A 14,522-nucleotide genomic window follows, 5' to 3' on the forward strand; every position below is an offset into this window, starting at 1 on the left:
TCTTTTAGTGGGAATGATTATATTCTTAAATGGAAAAGGATTTTTCTAAAACTTACATGATAGAGCAAAGAATGTCTTTCTCCAGACCAAGCATTTGTCTTATATATACTTGCTTCAGTAGCAGATCTTGAAAGGACGTTCATAAAGTACTTTGTTTCTCTATACTCATCATCGCTTTGTGAAAGTACCTGTTTCTCTGTAACCACTGTAGCCATAATACTGCCCAACACGTGGGTGGGTCATGAGAGAATATCTCTACATGTGGGGGCAGATGGGGTTATATTTTCCTATAAGAGTCGTTATTCTGAAGTAATCATAAATGATTATATATGCACTGACTCAAAAATTAATCTTCCTGTTGAGGCAAAGCCACTGAAAACATGCATCAGCATCCAGACTTAAGTGCCCAGTGGGCCTTTAACATGGCCTCTGGTTTATTTTAGGATCAGTAAATAGCTTTAATTGTAGACATTTATGCTGTTCAAGAGTGAAGGACGTCATTAGTTCAGGAGTCACATTTGAGAATTAAGGCATTGGTACTTTGTGAAGGATTCAGGCCTCAAGTGACAATAAGCATCTTGACTGTGTGTCATTAATGAGAGGTCATTTCCCACTTTATTTGCATGTAATTTTCTAGTGTTAATCTTTTCATTGATATTAATAAAAGTATTTCAGATGTGTGGCTTCCAGCTTCTGGTCTGAGGGGCTGTCTGTGTGGGTAGGAATTGCTCAGCTCGGGATGTGGTAGAGGTAACTTAGCAGCAGGTGCAGGAGAGAGGCGGGGTCTGATTCCTAGTAGTAAACTCACTCTGAGGCAACAAGATGATTCACCCAGTAAATGTGGGTGAAACCCTCCCTGTTCTGGCCAGACCATACCTTGCTGTTCAGCTGCTAAGTCATGTCCAGTTCTTTGCAACCCCATGAACTGCAGCACGCCAGGCTTCCATGTCTTCACTATCTTCCTGAGTTTGCTCAAACCCATGTCCATTGAGTCAGTGATACCATCCAACCGTCTCATCCTCTGTCACCCTCTTCTCCTCCTGCCTTCAATCTTTCCCAGCATCAGGGTCTTTTCCAGTGAGTTGACTCTTTCTGTTACATGACCAAAGTATTAGAGCTTCAGCTTCAGCATTAGTCCTTCCAGTGAATATTCAGGGTTGATTTCCTTTAGGATTGATTAGTTAGATCTCCTTGCTGTCCAAGGGACTCTCAGGAATCTTCTCTAGTACCACAGTTCAAAGGCATCAATTCTTCGGTGCTCAGCCTTCTTGATGGTCCAGCTCTCACATCTGTACATGACTGCTGGAAAAAACTGATTTTGACCATATGAACCTTTGTTGGCAAAGTGATGTCTCTGCTTTTTAATACGCTGTCTAGGTTTGTCATAGCTTTTCTTCCAAGGAGCAGGTGTCTTATAATTTGATGGCTGCAGTCACCATCTGCAGTGATTCTAGAGCCCAAAGAGAAGTGATTCTTAGATCCTTGAAAAGCTTGTTGAAACATTCACCCTCTCCTAGAAATATGCATGTGTATGTGCCGAGTTTACGTACAACTTCCCAGAAGATTCATAACCCTCTGAAGCCTGTCTTGGAACCGTGTTTAAGGGTGCCCAATATACGGAAACCTGTTGATTTTTTTTACAGAAATCTTCCCCCTGTCAATTCAGTACAAAGCTAGAATGTCCTGCCTCAGCATGGGAGTTTTCTCCTCACAAAATTCAGAAACTGGGTGTCTTGTGACAGGGGCCAGTGTCACTCTGTTCAAACTGGGCTCTTACCATTGAAATGTCTATAATTTCTTATAGCTGGCAATAAAAACCAGGGTCATTTCTATGTTTTGAGTCATGTAGTCAGTGAACAAGAGAACAAAATGACATGAATGTGTGTGTTTTCTCATAGCCACCAACAGCCAAAATGCACGCCATCATTGAGCGCACGGCCAACTTCGTGTGCAAACAAGGTGCACAGTTCGAGATAATGCTGAAAGCCAAGCAGGCCCGAAACTCTCAATTTGACTTTCTACGCTTCGATCACTACCTCAACCCTTACTACAAATTCATCCAGAAAGCGATGAAAGAAGGACGGTATACGGTACTGGCAGAAAACAAAAGTGAAGAGAAGAAGAGTATGTGAGACCGTTTCTGTCCTGCGTTGGTTGGGGTGGAGTGGGGCAGGGGTAAGGGGGGACCCTGGAGAAGTGTAGGGAGAGTCATCCTCACAGATACAAGCTTGAAGTCTGCACTGCAGAACCTCCAGAACGTTTATGAAGTCCTGCTGCCAAGGCCCGAGGATTAAACCTGCTGGTGCTCCGTAGTCTAGTGTGACACTCTTCCTGATAAGTCTGAAAATATATTAGATTCTTAATTAATATTTTTATAGATTGGTGATGTAAAATTAAATATTGATGCCATCAGAGCATATCCATGTAGGTTGGAAATAATTCCTTCCTTTGGGCTGTTGAACGTGTCACAGAGAAAGCAGCAGGCTCATGCTTTGTGGATGGTTCTAGGGTACACGCCCGGTTAGGGCGTAGGGTTGAGTGTCTAAAGGTGGAGTTCTTACTGCAAAGGCTAATTAAGTATTTCGAATAGCATCCTGAGACAGCAGTATATCTGTCTGCCATTGAATTTTTCTTTCAGCTGAAACATGATTTTCAAAATCAGCTGTGTCAGTCTTACTACAGACCTTACCTTCTCCATATTGGTCTCCTGCAGGTTTCTAAAATACCTGTTGCTGTTATTTTACCTTCATAAATCAGTAAGATTTTTGCCTCTTTTGTAAAAAATGTGAATATTCAGTGGCCCCCGACTGGTAAATGCCAGAGGGGAGTTGCCACTGGGCCACACCTTTCTCACCACTTGCCTTGCTGTTGAGTGACTTGGGGGGCAGTGAGATGGGGAGTATTTCCCAGAGGGATTATTTGGACAGATAACCAAGGAATGGCAGCACATAGTTCTGCCTCTGTCTGTTCCCACATTCCCACACAATATACTTGTACCTTAAAGTCTTGAAATGTGCTTTGCTTTCAGAGTCGGGCGTCAGCTCTGACAATGAAGATGATGACGATGAGGAGGACGGCAGTTACCTGCACCCGTCCCTCTTCGCCTCGAAGAAGTGCAACCGCCTGGAGGAGCTCATGAAGGTGCTGGTCTCCTTACAGAACAAAACTGCTAATTTAACCTTGGGAAGTTGTTAAGCATGTTTTTGTGTAATAGCTCTATTTCATTTTATGATCATTGAGGTATATTTCACCGTTTTGTTTGACTTGGCAGTAAAGGATTTGGTCCCTTTATTTCTTACATGTCCTGTTTTGTATAATCACAAGCAGATTATTTTCATTTTATTATATTTGGGATTATTTTTACTATTTGGGATATTTAGAATGAGTAAAATGTTGGTTAAGACTTAGAAAATGGGTTTTTCATACAGATTTTATTATGAGAGGATTTCATAGGTGCACAGAGTATGTGCTGCTTGAAACCATCTGTCACAGGAAACATAATGTGTTACCTAAAAACCTAAATTTATTTTTTCATCCTTATCATTAGGAGTTAATCCACAGCCCTCATGCTGCCATTTGTGATGTGAGAAAACAGGTCCCTCAGACCTAAGCTTATCTTTTCAGCAGTCACGCAGTCGGCTGATCAATTGGACCTTAAAAGCTGTTGGTGATTAAAAATGAGAAATTGCTTTGAGGAGGGACACAGTTTGAGATTTTGAGTGAATTTGGAGGCTGACACTTTTCTCAGCAGCAGTCTAGTCCTATCTCCCGTCCTTACTTTCCCTCATGTCATTAGGAAGAGTGAAGTGATTCATTTATTCAGTTCCTCTGGATCTCACGACCGGCTAGAGCTCTCAGCCAAAATTAGTCAGGACCTCCTTGTGTGCACGCATGTTTACATGCATGTGCTGAGGTTTTTCTGAAGCGTAGATACTGTTCTAAAGTTGAGATGAACCTTGCCACAGACGGGTTCTGCGTGACTCAGAATGCAGGAAATGGTGTGACCTGGCATCTTCTCTCTCTGCAGCCTTTGAAGGTGGTAGACCCTGATCACCCCCTTGCAGCACTGGTCCGTAAGGCCCAGGCCGACAGCCCTGCCCCCACCCCACCCACGGCGGATGGTGCAGCCGTGCAGCCCTCCCAGGTGGAGTACACCACTGACTGTGAGTATTTTGTTGTGCGCTTCCCAGCAGGGTGTCAAACAAATCTGAAAGCTGGCGGGCAGGTCTGGTAGAGGTGCCATGAGGAACCTTTATGTTGAGCATCCTTAGCGTGTGGCCTTATCCTCTTGCTGGTTGCTTCATTTTGGCAAGATGGCTGCCCTATCCCCAGCATCAGCCCTGCATTCCAGGACAGATGAAGAGGAAGGGCAAGAGCAGAAAGCAGTGTCATATGGTCTTATCCTACAGCGTAGGCTGGGGAATGGACTTTCATTTGGACACATTGCTGACCTAAATAAAATCAGTCCTGTTAAGAAGAGCAGGGAGAACAGACATTGGTGGACGTGTAGTGTTGTCTGCCATGGTCACTTTGCTGAAAAAGGGCTTAAAACGGGGCTTAAAACAGTGTCTAATGTGCACCTTGGAATTGTTTTCGGTTCCTACTTATTCTCTCTGATTGCTACTCTTCTTAATCTTAAGATTACTAATAGAATGCAAATCTTCAAGTTTTATTCAGGAAATTATTTGAAAGTATTTAACCTTGGTCTTACTACCAGGTCTTTTTAAAATTATTTTATTCAGAGGTTAAATATTGAATGAGAGAAGAACCTTTAGCAAAGCCACAGGAATTCTGTTCAGCCTACATCTGGTATCTGATATAATGAATCCATCTATAAAGCTTGTCACTCTCAGCGATTAGAGGGTCAGCCTGAGGTTAATTCCATTTTATAATGTATAAAGTGCTTGTTTTGGGGGAATGAAGCTTTTGTTAAAAATGATAACTGTGTCCTTATGCACTTCCTGTCTGGCACTGGCATGCAATAATGTGTAATTTTGATGTGCTAAATTAACATTTTTAGACTTCAGAAATCAGTTGCTTTAGTGAACTTAATGCATATGTCCTTGTTAAAAAAAAACTCTTAGAGAACTCAGGTAACATCTTTAATGCTTAAATCAAGTCAAATGAAATTTCTTTAAATGTTCAAATCAAAGAGCAGATCTGGCCCTGTTTCATCTCACCTGCTGGTTAGGGTTTGGGCTTGGGGTGTGGTGGACCTGTCCTAATAAGCAGAAATGCCTGCAGCACTTTGTAAATCACTCCCCAGGGGCTTTCTGTGTAGACAGCCCGCACAGGCGAATCTACTGCTGCCTCAGCCCAAGGTGCAAGCCCGCTGAGCGGACGTCTCCAGTTTCCTTCTTCCTTGCTGTCTCTTTTCAGACCCATCCTTGAATTTCCTTAAGTTCAGTGTGCTGTCCCTGCACCTCTACTAGATTCCTAGAACTATCAGACTTCTTTAAATTGGGAAGGAATAGAAATTCGGGATTGAGTGGCAGTTACCTGGTTATTCTCACTGCTTATCACTAGTGTACATGCAGTTAACTGTGATATCGGTAATGGCTCAGTGTGTCTAGAGACCCTGTAGGACTGGGCAGGGGAGTAGCTGAGCGAGAGAAGCTGCTCAGTGACTCAGGATTTCACTGCAAGGTCCCGTGGTCTGGGCCAAGTAATGGCAGGTGAAAGGTGTGGGCAGGTCCCAGGGAGCCCATGACTTCAGTCCCTTCTGCCACCCACCAGGGGCCCCAGAGGCCAGGGTGACTCATGGCAGCCTCTTCCCCCAGTATAATCTCACCCTTGCTCTCTGCAACTTCTGTGAACCAGTTCATAGGTGAGAAGTCTTGGTTCCCTGCCTGACCCATGACCCCAGATGGAGATACTCCAGTCAGGGGGCACCATTAGTAACTGGCTCTTCCCCTCAACAAAATAGTTGTTTTGATGGTCATCATTCTCTGGTGGCCCAGCTGGCAAAGAATCCACCTGCAATGCAGGAGACCTGGGTTCAACCTCTGGGTTGGGAAGATCGCTTGGAGAAGGGAGAGGCTATGGACTGTATAGTCCATTGGGTCGCAAAGAGTCAGACACGACTAAGCGACTTTCACTTCACTTCATCTCCTACACATGTGCAAGAGTGACAGACATGAGTAGGAGAGGGCCTTTGGGGGGTCTTGCCTGGGCACACCCTGCATCAAGGGCAGCCTCACATCTGCCCAGGCCCGCAGAGATGAAGGAGTTGGTGCTGACAGAACGTGTGGGTGATTAGACATGGCAAGGGCAGGGACCAACTTCTAGGTATTCCAGAGAAGCAAGGAATCTAGCATGTTTGGGTAAAACATCTCAACTCACAGATGTTGGCAGTGAATTCATACCTTGTAAAAATATAAGGCAGGCCAGCAAAACATGCAGCAAGCCAGATGCTACTCACAGGTGCCTGTATCAAACCTCTGCTGTGGGTGCAGGAGGGATCATAAGCTGTGGGTCAGAGGGAGGTCACAGAGCTCCTCTGTGGAGACTGCTCAGCAGTAGTCAGCTCTGCCTAGAGGCTGGGGAGCAGGCTCTGAACATCCTTCAGATTTCACACAGATTTAAATGTAATGTTCGAGGAGCGAGACCAGTTTTATTGAAATGAGGAGGACAAAAACCAGATTCCTTCCTGGTAGGAAGTGAATGGGTGGTGTGCACGACCCCTTGGCCCCTTCTTGGAACTTGCCATGCGGGGACAGCAGGTAGTGAAGGAAACATTCCCTGAGAGCCCTCCCTCCAGGATCAGACCCTTGGTTTCCCATGACAACAGCCCATCTAGCATCCAAGAGTCTTAGGGTGGGAGAGGTGGCCTGGGTATTCCCAGGAAGAGCCCTGGGCTGGAATTTGGCTCTGGATCAGAAAAATGCTTAGAAGAAGTAAATACAGGTAGCTGTACTTGGGTTCTCAAGTTTGTTTTTATTTGTGGTTAGATTCTTAAAAATTAGCGAGCAAGAATATGAAAAATTAGAGGCACAACAAAGGGCCACATCTGATGTGGCCCATAAGATTGCCGGGAGAAATATCAATCACCTCAGATATGCAGATGACACCACCCTTATGGCAGAAAGTGAAGAGGAACTCAGAAGCCTCTTGATGAAAGTAAAAGTGGAGAGTGAAAAAGTTGGATTAAAGCTCAACATTCAGAAAACGAAGATCATGGCATCCGGTCCCACCACTTCATGGGAAATAGATGGGGAAACAGTGGAAACAGTGTCAGACTTTTATTTTTCTGGGCTCCAAAATCACTACAGATGGTGACTGCAGCCATGAAATTAAAAGACGCTTACTCCTTGGAAGGAAAGCTATGACCAACCTAGATAGCATATTCAAAAGCAGAGACATTACTTTGCCCACAAAGGTTCGTCTAGTCAAGGCTGTGGTTTTTCCTGTGGTCATGTATGGATGTGAGAGTTGGACTGTGTGCCGAAGAATTGATGCTTTTGAACTGTAGTGTTGGAGAAGACTCTTGAGAGTCCCTTGGACTGCAAGGAGATCCAACCAGTCCATTCTGAAGGAGATCAGCCCTGGGATTTCTTTGGAAGGAATGATGCTGAAGCTGAAACTCCAGTACTTTGGCCACCTCATGCGAAGAGTTGACTCATTGGAAAAGACTCTGATGCTGGGAGGGATTGGGGGCGGGAGGAGAAGGGGACGAGAGAGGATGAGATGGCTGGATGGCATCACTGACTCGATGGGCGTGAGTCTGAGTGAACTCCGGGAGTTGGTGATGGACAGGGAGGCCTGGCGTGCTGCGATTCATGGGGTCGCAAAGAGTTGGACACGACTAAGTGACTGATCTGATCTGATAAGATAATCAAGTGACATGTTAAAATAGAAGTCTGAATTAATTGGTGATTTAAGGAAAGCGTGTGATTAAAACAGGTCTAAAAATGCTCCGTCCATGCGTACCTGAACGTGTGCCCCTATTGACTGACTTTTGGTATGGGCCACACCCTTGCCTCTCACGGGCGTACTCACCACGGCCAGCCTGGGTTCTGTGAGTTGAGGTGAGGTGAGGTGCACGTCAAGAGCAGAACCGCAGGCTTGCGGTATCTTCCTTCTGCACTTTCACAGTTCTTTCTCCCTCCTTAGGTTCCACAGCAGTTTTTTGTTGTTGTATTTTAAGCAATTGGTGTTTTAACCCATCTTTTAAAGGATTCAGTTTCATTTTCACAGAAACAGCCATTCTCTTTTCCCACCCAGATTTCATCTGTTTGCATACATTTTAATTAAATACCTACATTCCAGTACATTTAACTGGAAAATGTTTAAAAGTTAAAAACTCTGCTGGTAAAAGCAGAAAGGCTCAGCCTTCTAAGGAGGAATGTCCTGGCCTGGTGTGTTAGTGCCTCCTGGGGCCTCCCCAGCACAAATCCTAGGACACTCTTCAGAGGGAGAGGATGAATGAGCCCCCCAGAGACAGGTTCAAATGAGGAAGGGCTGGCTTATGAAAAGCATGGTGTCAGGAAAAAGCTATTCAGAAAAGATCCCATTAAAACCTCGCCTTTTATCTAATAGAATTGCTTCCAGGTTTAAGTGCCAGATGTGAGAGTCTCAGGAAAGTAAGTATACTTTAACAGATAAAGAATCATCTATTTAAACCAACAGACATGATATTTAACTAATGGAAAAAAATAAAGCCATCAAGAAAGCAGAGAAAACTAATAATACACAAACAGCTTTTACAGTCAAGTAGGAAAAAAAACAGTCCAGTAGAAAAAATGAACTGTAGTATGAATAATTCACAAAGGTTAAAATGACCATACAATTTGATTTTTTAAAGGTTTACCCTTGCTGCTCACTCAAATGGCATTGTATCTGCTGACTTTAGAACCTAACTAACCTCCACAGTAAATAAAATCCAACATTTCTTTTAAATCAGGCTGCAGCAAATATATGAAGAATCTGAGACTTCATTATGATAAAAAAATATCCATTTTCAAGCACATGAGAATACTTTGAAATTATATATCTTAAGATAAAATAGAAGTTTCTGGGCTATGGAAAATGTTCTTTTGAGTATACCTTTTTTAATTGCTTAGTAATCACAGATTAATTAAAAGAGATGCAAATGACCCTGCAGTGACATGCCGGTTTTCAGCTGTCACATAAGCAAAGGACAAGGCTGACAGCACTCGCTTGTTGCTGGTGAGAGTGTAGGCTTATATCCAGCAGAGTGGGGGGCAAGTGGACAGTGTAGACCAGAACTAAAACGCACCTGCCTTTGACCCAGAATTTCTCCTTTATTTCTCCTGTATTTCTACAAATATATGTGTAAAGATTGAGCTACAAGAATGTTCACTGTGGGACTTCCCTTATAGCTCAGTTGGTAAAGAGTCTGTCTGCAATTCAGGAGATCTGGGTTTGATTCCTGGGTCAGGAAGATCCCCTGGAGAAGGAAATGGCAACCCACTCCAGTGCTCTTGCCTGGAGCATCCCATGGACAGAGGCACCTGGCAAGCTGCAGTCCATGGGGTCACAAGAGTCGGACACGACTGAGTGGCTAAACCGTCACCAGCACCTGGTGGCCCAGTGGCTAGGACTCTGTGCTCCCAAAGCAGGGGGCCTGGGTTTGATCCCTGGTCAGGGAGCTAGATCCCATATGCTGCAGCTAAGACCCAGAGCAACCAAATAAATAGTTTAAAAGAAAAAAAAAGAATGTTCATTGTAAAAAAGATTTTTATTAGTAGCACAAGGCTGAGCTGCCCTCTGTGTCCTTCAGGGAAGACTAATGGAATAAGCATCAGGGCATGCATGTGTGTGGCGGGCTGCTGGAGTTAGAGAGGAGCCGGAGGCCCTGCCTGGGGCACTTGGCGTGGGTGAGGGCAGAAGGCCCAGGACTAGGTTTTGGTGTGAGACCATCAGCATTCAGTTCAGAAGTGGAAAGACAGGTTAGAAACTGGTACTCACGGTGCCCTCAGAAGAGGACCTGGAAGAATAAAGTGCAGGGCAAGGAGAGTGACTCCTTCCTTGGCCGTTTGTAGTGCTTTAAACCTTCTCAGAAAAAATACAGATTTGGGTGAGGCTTATTTTGAAACACTGGTATCCTGAGTTAATTCTTTGCAGTTCTGTGATTTAATGACAGGACTGTTTTGTCAGCTCTCCCTGTATTCTGTTGAGGCTGAAGCAGTCCCGGTGGCAGCTTTTATCCCAGAAAACAAATGCTGTGGTGCCCACCTGCTGGGGCCTGTCTAGGTAGCTGGAGTCTCTAAGTTTTTCTGTCTTTTTACATGACTTGGTGTTTAATAACCTTAGAATGTACTCAGTTGTCCTTTGTTATTTACTTTCTGCTGATCAGAGATTTCCCTAGATTTGGCAGTCTAGGAAGAAAAGCATTTGTTTTTATTTTAAAAGAATTTTTTCTCGAAGTTCCTTAAATATAGATACATGAAACTCAATCTCTTTCACTTATTAGTCTGACAGTGAGCTGTCATTCATGCTGTTAGCTGTTCTTATTTGGCTGTCCTATGCTGTTTAGCTATAAATCCTTACCAAAGAGCATAATAAATAAAATTAATTATGCAGGAAGCAGTAATGCTGAAATACTACCCACTATTATAGCATGTGGTTTTTTTAAACTAAAATGCCAACTCAGTTTTTTTAATGTTCTATAAATAGCTTAAGTGAAATTAAACCACATCACGTGGCTGCAGTAGATATTTTCTTGCTTCTTCCCAGTTTTTAAAATGTGATTTTGCTGTTGCTTTTAGCATTTTTTTCCCTGCAAAGTCATGACCTTGAAATGCTTTACTTACCTTCCAAACTCTCATTTAGAAATAGCTTTATTATAATTCAAGAGAAGTAGAAGGGGAAAAGGGGAAAAGTAAAAGATGCCACCATCCAGAAATAGCCATTTTTAACATTAGGTGAACATCATTGACAGTGGAAAAGACTGAGGTAATCATGGGGACAAAGGGGGAAAAAAGAAAGCTCACATCTTTAGGATACAAAGATAATTTTTATGAAAAGTTGTTTTTAAAAACTTATGTGTAGATAGAAATATCTGTGTTAAAGTGGACATAAGCTTTATAATTTTACTTGAATTTGGCTGAAGAACCTATAATCAAAATCAAAGTGAAGTAATTCCTGAATGTCAGATAAAAGTTTCTTCCAAGAATTCAGTTCTAAAGCTTAAGAGAACATTAGAGTGGTTGGAATTGTAGGGTGTGGGTTTTTTTTCTTAAGCTTTTTATTTTTTATCTTAGACATTATTAATCAACTAAGTAGAGAAAATTAAGTCCTCATTAAAATACCTTCCCTTCACCCCTTCACTAACTCATTTTTTGTTTTTGTCTTTTTAAAGAAATATGCTTAGATTGTGAGAGTTAAAAGTAGGGTTTATGTTCAGTTTTGTAACCATAATTCCCTGGTTGATTATTCTGAGTTCTTTGGGTTAGATTTTTTGTCAGAGCATCTCTGTTTGAGTTCTTTATCTGATTCATTTCTTGGTCATTATAATTTCATAAATAAGTAGTTTTTTTGCAAGGTTTCTGTTTCATACATACTTTAAAAATACCTGCCTTTGACCCTGGTGTAGAAAGGAAAAATTGTCTGGGTATAAAATTCTTGGGTTGCGTATTCTTTCTTTGAGATCTTTGTAAACTGGAATTTCACATGGTTCTTCCTCTCAGTGAAACCTAGGTTGGCTGACTTTTGCCACTGACTAGTTGTGTAGGTAAGTTGTTTGGTTTTCATTAGTTGCTCCTGGTTGCTGTTCTCTGAGATCGCATGTTCGTGTTGTCTGTGTTGCCCTTTGACATAAATAGCAACTTGGCTGAGAATAGTTCACTTACTCACACTTGCTTGGAACTTGGGAGAATTGCTGAGTGTTGCTGTGAAAAGGGAGAGAGTGGCCAGCTCCATCTCCCCCCTTAAGAGACTGCTTTTTCTGACTGAATACCTTAAGAATTCTTTCTTTGTTCTTAAATTTTAATAACTTTCAATGAAGTCCTCAGTTTTCCTGGAATTTATTGCATACCCTTTTCAGTTGAAGATTCTGTTCTCATTTCAGGGAAATTATTTTGTACCTCTGAATGTCTTTTAAAAGATGCCACCTTCCTTATTTTGGATCATCTTTTTCTTCCATGTCTGTAATTTTCTCTTTTTTGTTTTAATCTCAGTTTCTCTTTGGCATTCAGCATGATCACGTCCACCTCCTGTCCCATCTTCTCCTTACTTTGATTTTTTTCAGCTGTGACTGTTCTGTTCCTTACAGTTTAAAATGTACCAGCTTGATAGCAGTGGTGTTTGGGTCCTCGGTTTATTTTCTAAGCTCTTCAGCAAGGTTTGCAAACCTTTCCTGTAAAGGTCCAGGCATAAGTGTTTCTAGTGTGGTGACTGAGTGCACTCTGTGACCGCTGCTGGTGGAGTGTGAAAGCTGCACTGACTGTTGGGAACAGAGGTGTGTAACGGTGCCTGATAGAGCTTGATTTATGGACACTGAAATTTGAATTTCGTAGAATATTTGCATCGTGAAATGTTGTTTTATTGGGTTGTTTTTGAACCATTTGAAACTGTGAAGCCATCCCGAGCTCTCCCAGGCTGTGCTGAAGCAGACACACAGGGCTGGTTCCTGACCCTGCTCAGCATGATCCCTTCCATCTCATTGCTTGCTTTACTTCCTTTCTTTGTGCTCGATTGAATTCCTGTCTCTCCAGATTCTTCTGTGGCCCAAAAACTCAAAAGGTTGCTTGGGTTCTGTTTCCTTCCAGACTCAGTTCCTTGCTGTCTACCTGTCATGTTCCTTGCTGGATTCCTTTTGCGGGGCCTCTTCCTTTTCACCTTCCCCTTCACCCCTCACCCTGCTTACTTTGGCAGCTCTGTCCAGACCTCTAGTCCCAGAACCGGGCGCCCCTCCTCTACACCATTCACACCTGCTCTGAGATGCTTTGTCTGCCCTTACAAGTGCAGCTCCTCTGGAGACTCCATTCTCCTCTCTCCTGGGATCCTAACAATGCCCTGGAGCAGATGTCCTTCCCCAGGTCGCCCCCCATACCCCCGCAGCCTCGCCTCACCTGGGCTCCTGGTCACACACTTGAGCCTCCTGCCTTCTCCACCCAGACTCTCCAGAATCCATTCTTATGTAACTTGTCTCCAGAACCGAAACACAGTATAAAATATTCAGATCATTTTGCTTGAGGGTCACTGATGAAGACTTTAAGTAATGGTTGGAGACAGGGCATCCTGAGAAATAACTTGTATTTGCAAAAAATAGAGTGATTACTTTTTAACACTGGCCTTAAAGTTCCAGAGTCACATGTTCACATGTCTAAAACTGATCCCCTTGAGTGGTTTCTCGGCTTTACAAGTGAGATATTCTCAGCGTCACTACAGAAGTCTTCAGATTTTCCTCTTCCAGTTTGATGACAGCAGAACAGGTCTCCTTTTGTTCGGGATTTTTTTTTTCCCTTGAACACTGGGCTGGGAAGTTTCCTGGCGGTCCAGTGGTTAAGACTCCATGCTTCCACTGCAGGGGCTGAGGGTTCCATCCCTGGTCAGGGAAGTAAGATCTGCAGTTGACTTTTTTAAAACAAAAATTCCACTTGTGGAGGGGAAAGCGTTTTAGCTTCAGAGTAAATAGAAAATGCTAGGTGTGTGACACTCTCCCAGGTGACATACCACAACCCGCAGACAGAATCCAGCCCACCACCTGTGTGTGTGACCATGAACTAAGACAGCTTTACAGTCATCTTGGTGATGGGGACACTATGAACCCCAATTCAGTGAAAGTTTTACTGTGTAAAAGGAATTGTATTCTTCCCACTAATGGACCTCTGCCCCTCCCCCCCAAAAAAACTTGCACTCAATTATTTTTACTGTATTTTGAATTTCAGCAATTTAAAAATATGTGGGAATTTTGTTTTTACTCACTATTAAGTGCTTGTATGATATCCTCGGTGTTGCTGCTTGATCCATGACCCTAACATAATTACTACCTGAGTTTCTATAGGGAAAATTTACCAACCTTTGGTCTATCCCAAAATTACTTAAGAGACTTTACCTGAATATGAGTATTCTTATTTTATTTACTCCTTTTTTATTAGTATGGTAGCCCTACAAACTTTAACATTATAGCAAAGACCTGTTTCGTTAAGACTCCAGCATTTACAGTGTATTGTTGTGGTAGGAAGTGTCTGTGTGTTTCCAGCCCCCGCCGCACCTGCCTTCTCACCATCACCCCCTAACTTGAGTGCATCCAGAGCAGGACTCTCGTCTTGGCCCCCCCATGCCCCTGTTCAGGGCACAGCACCAACCTTCACTTTGTCATTCAGGCTAGAGCATCAGGCGTCACCTCAGTTTTCTCTTCCCAATTCCCACATCTTGCTGCGCATCCTTGGGGATCACGTTCAGGGCCTCTCTCGAATCTGATACTCCTCACCACATAACACTACTGTCTCTCTGGCCTTGTCATCTGTTGCAGCCCCTGTCAGTCTTGGGGAGCCTTCCCGTAGCCTGTGCTTCCTGTGGTGGTCAGTGGAAGCTGCCCTGGCACCTCCCTACGC

At 43.3% G+C, this 14,522-nt stretch overlaps 1 protein-coding gene across 7 annotated transcripts in view; it reads left to right on the forward strand.

Annotated features, from left to right (window-relative positions):
* Positions 1-14,522, forward strand: part of SFSWAP (splicing factor SWAP) — an 81,019-nt gene that overhangs the window by 14,219 nt on the left and 52,278 nt on the right. For all 7 annotated transcript variants that reach the window (XR_003515249.1, XM_027567072.1, XM_027567070.1 and 4 more), the window contains 3 exons: positions 1,899-2,124; positions 3,029-3,141; positions 4,028-4,163. Coding sequence is in view for 6 of the 7 variants with exons in the window: in XM_027567072.1 (XP_027422873.1) it covers positions 1,899-2,124; positions 3,029-3,141; positions 4,028-4,163 (475 nt within the window). In the remaining variant the exon portion in view is untranslated. The remainder of the gene's footprint in view (positions 1-1,898; positions 2,125-3,028; positions 3,142-4,027; positions 4,164-14,522) is intronic.

This window comes from Bos indicus x Bos taurus, chromosome 17 (genome assembly GCF_003369695.1).
Source record: "Bos indicus x Bos taurus breed Angus x Brahman F1 hybrid chromosome 17, Bos_hybrid_MaternalHap_v2.0, whole genome shotgun sequence".
NCBI classification, from domain to species: Eukaryota; Metazoa; Chordata; class Mammalia; order Artiodactyla; family Bovidae; genus Bos; species Bos indicus x Bos taurus.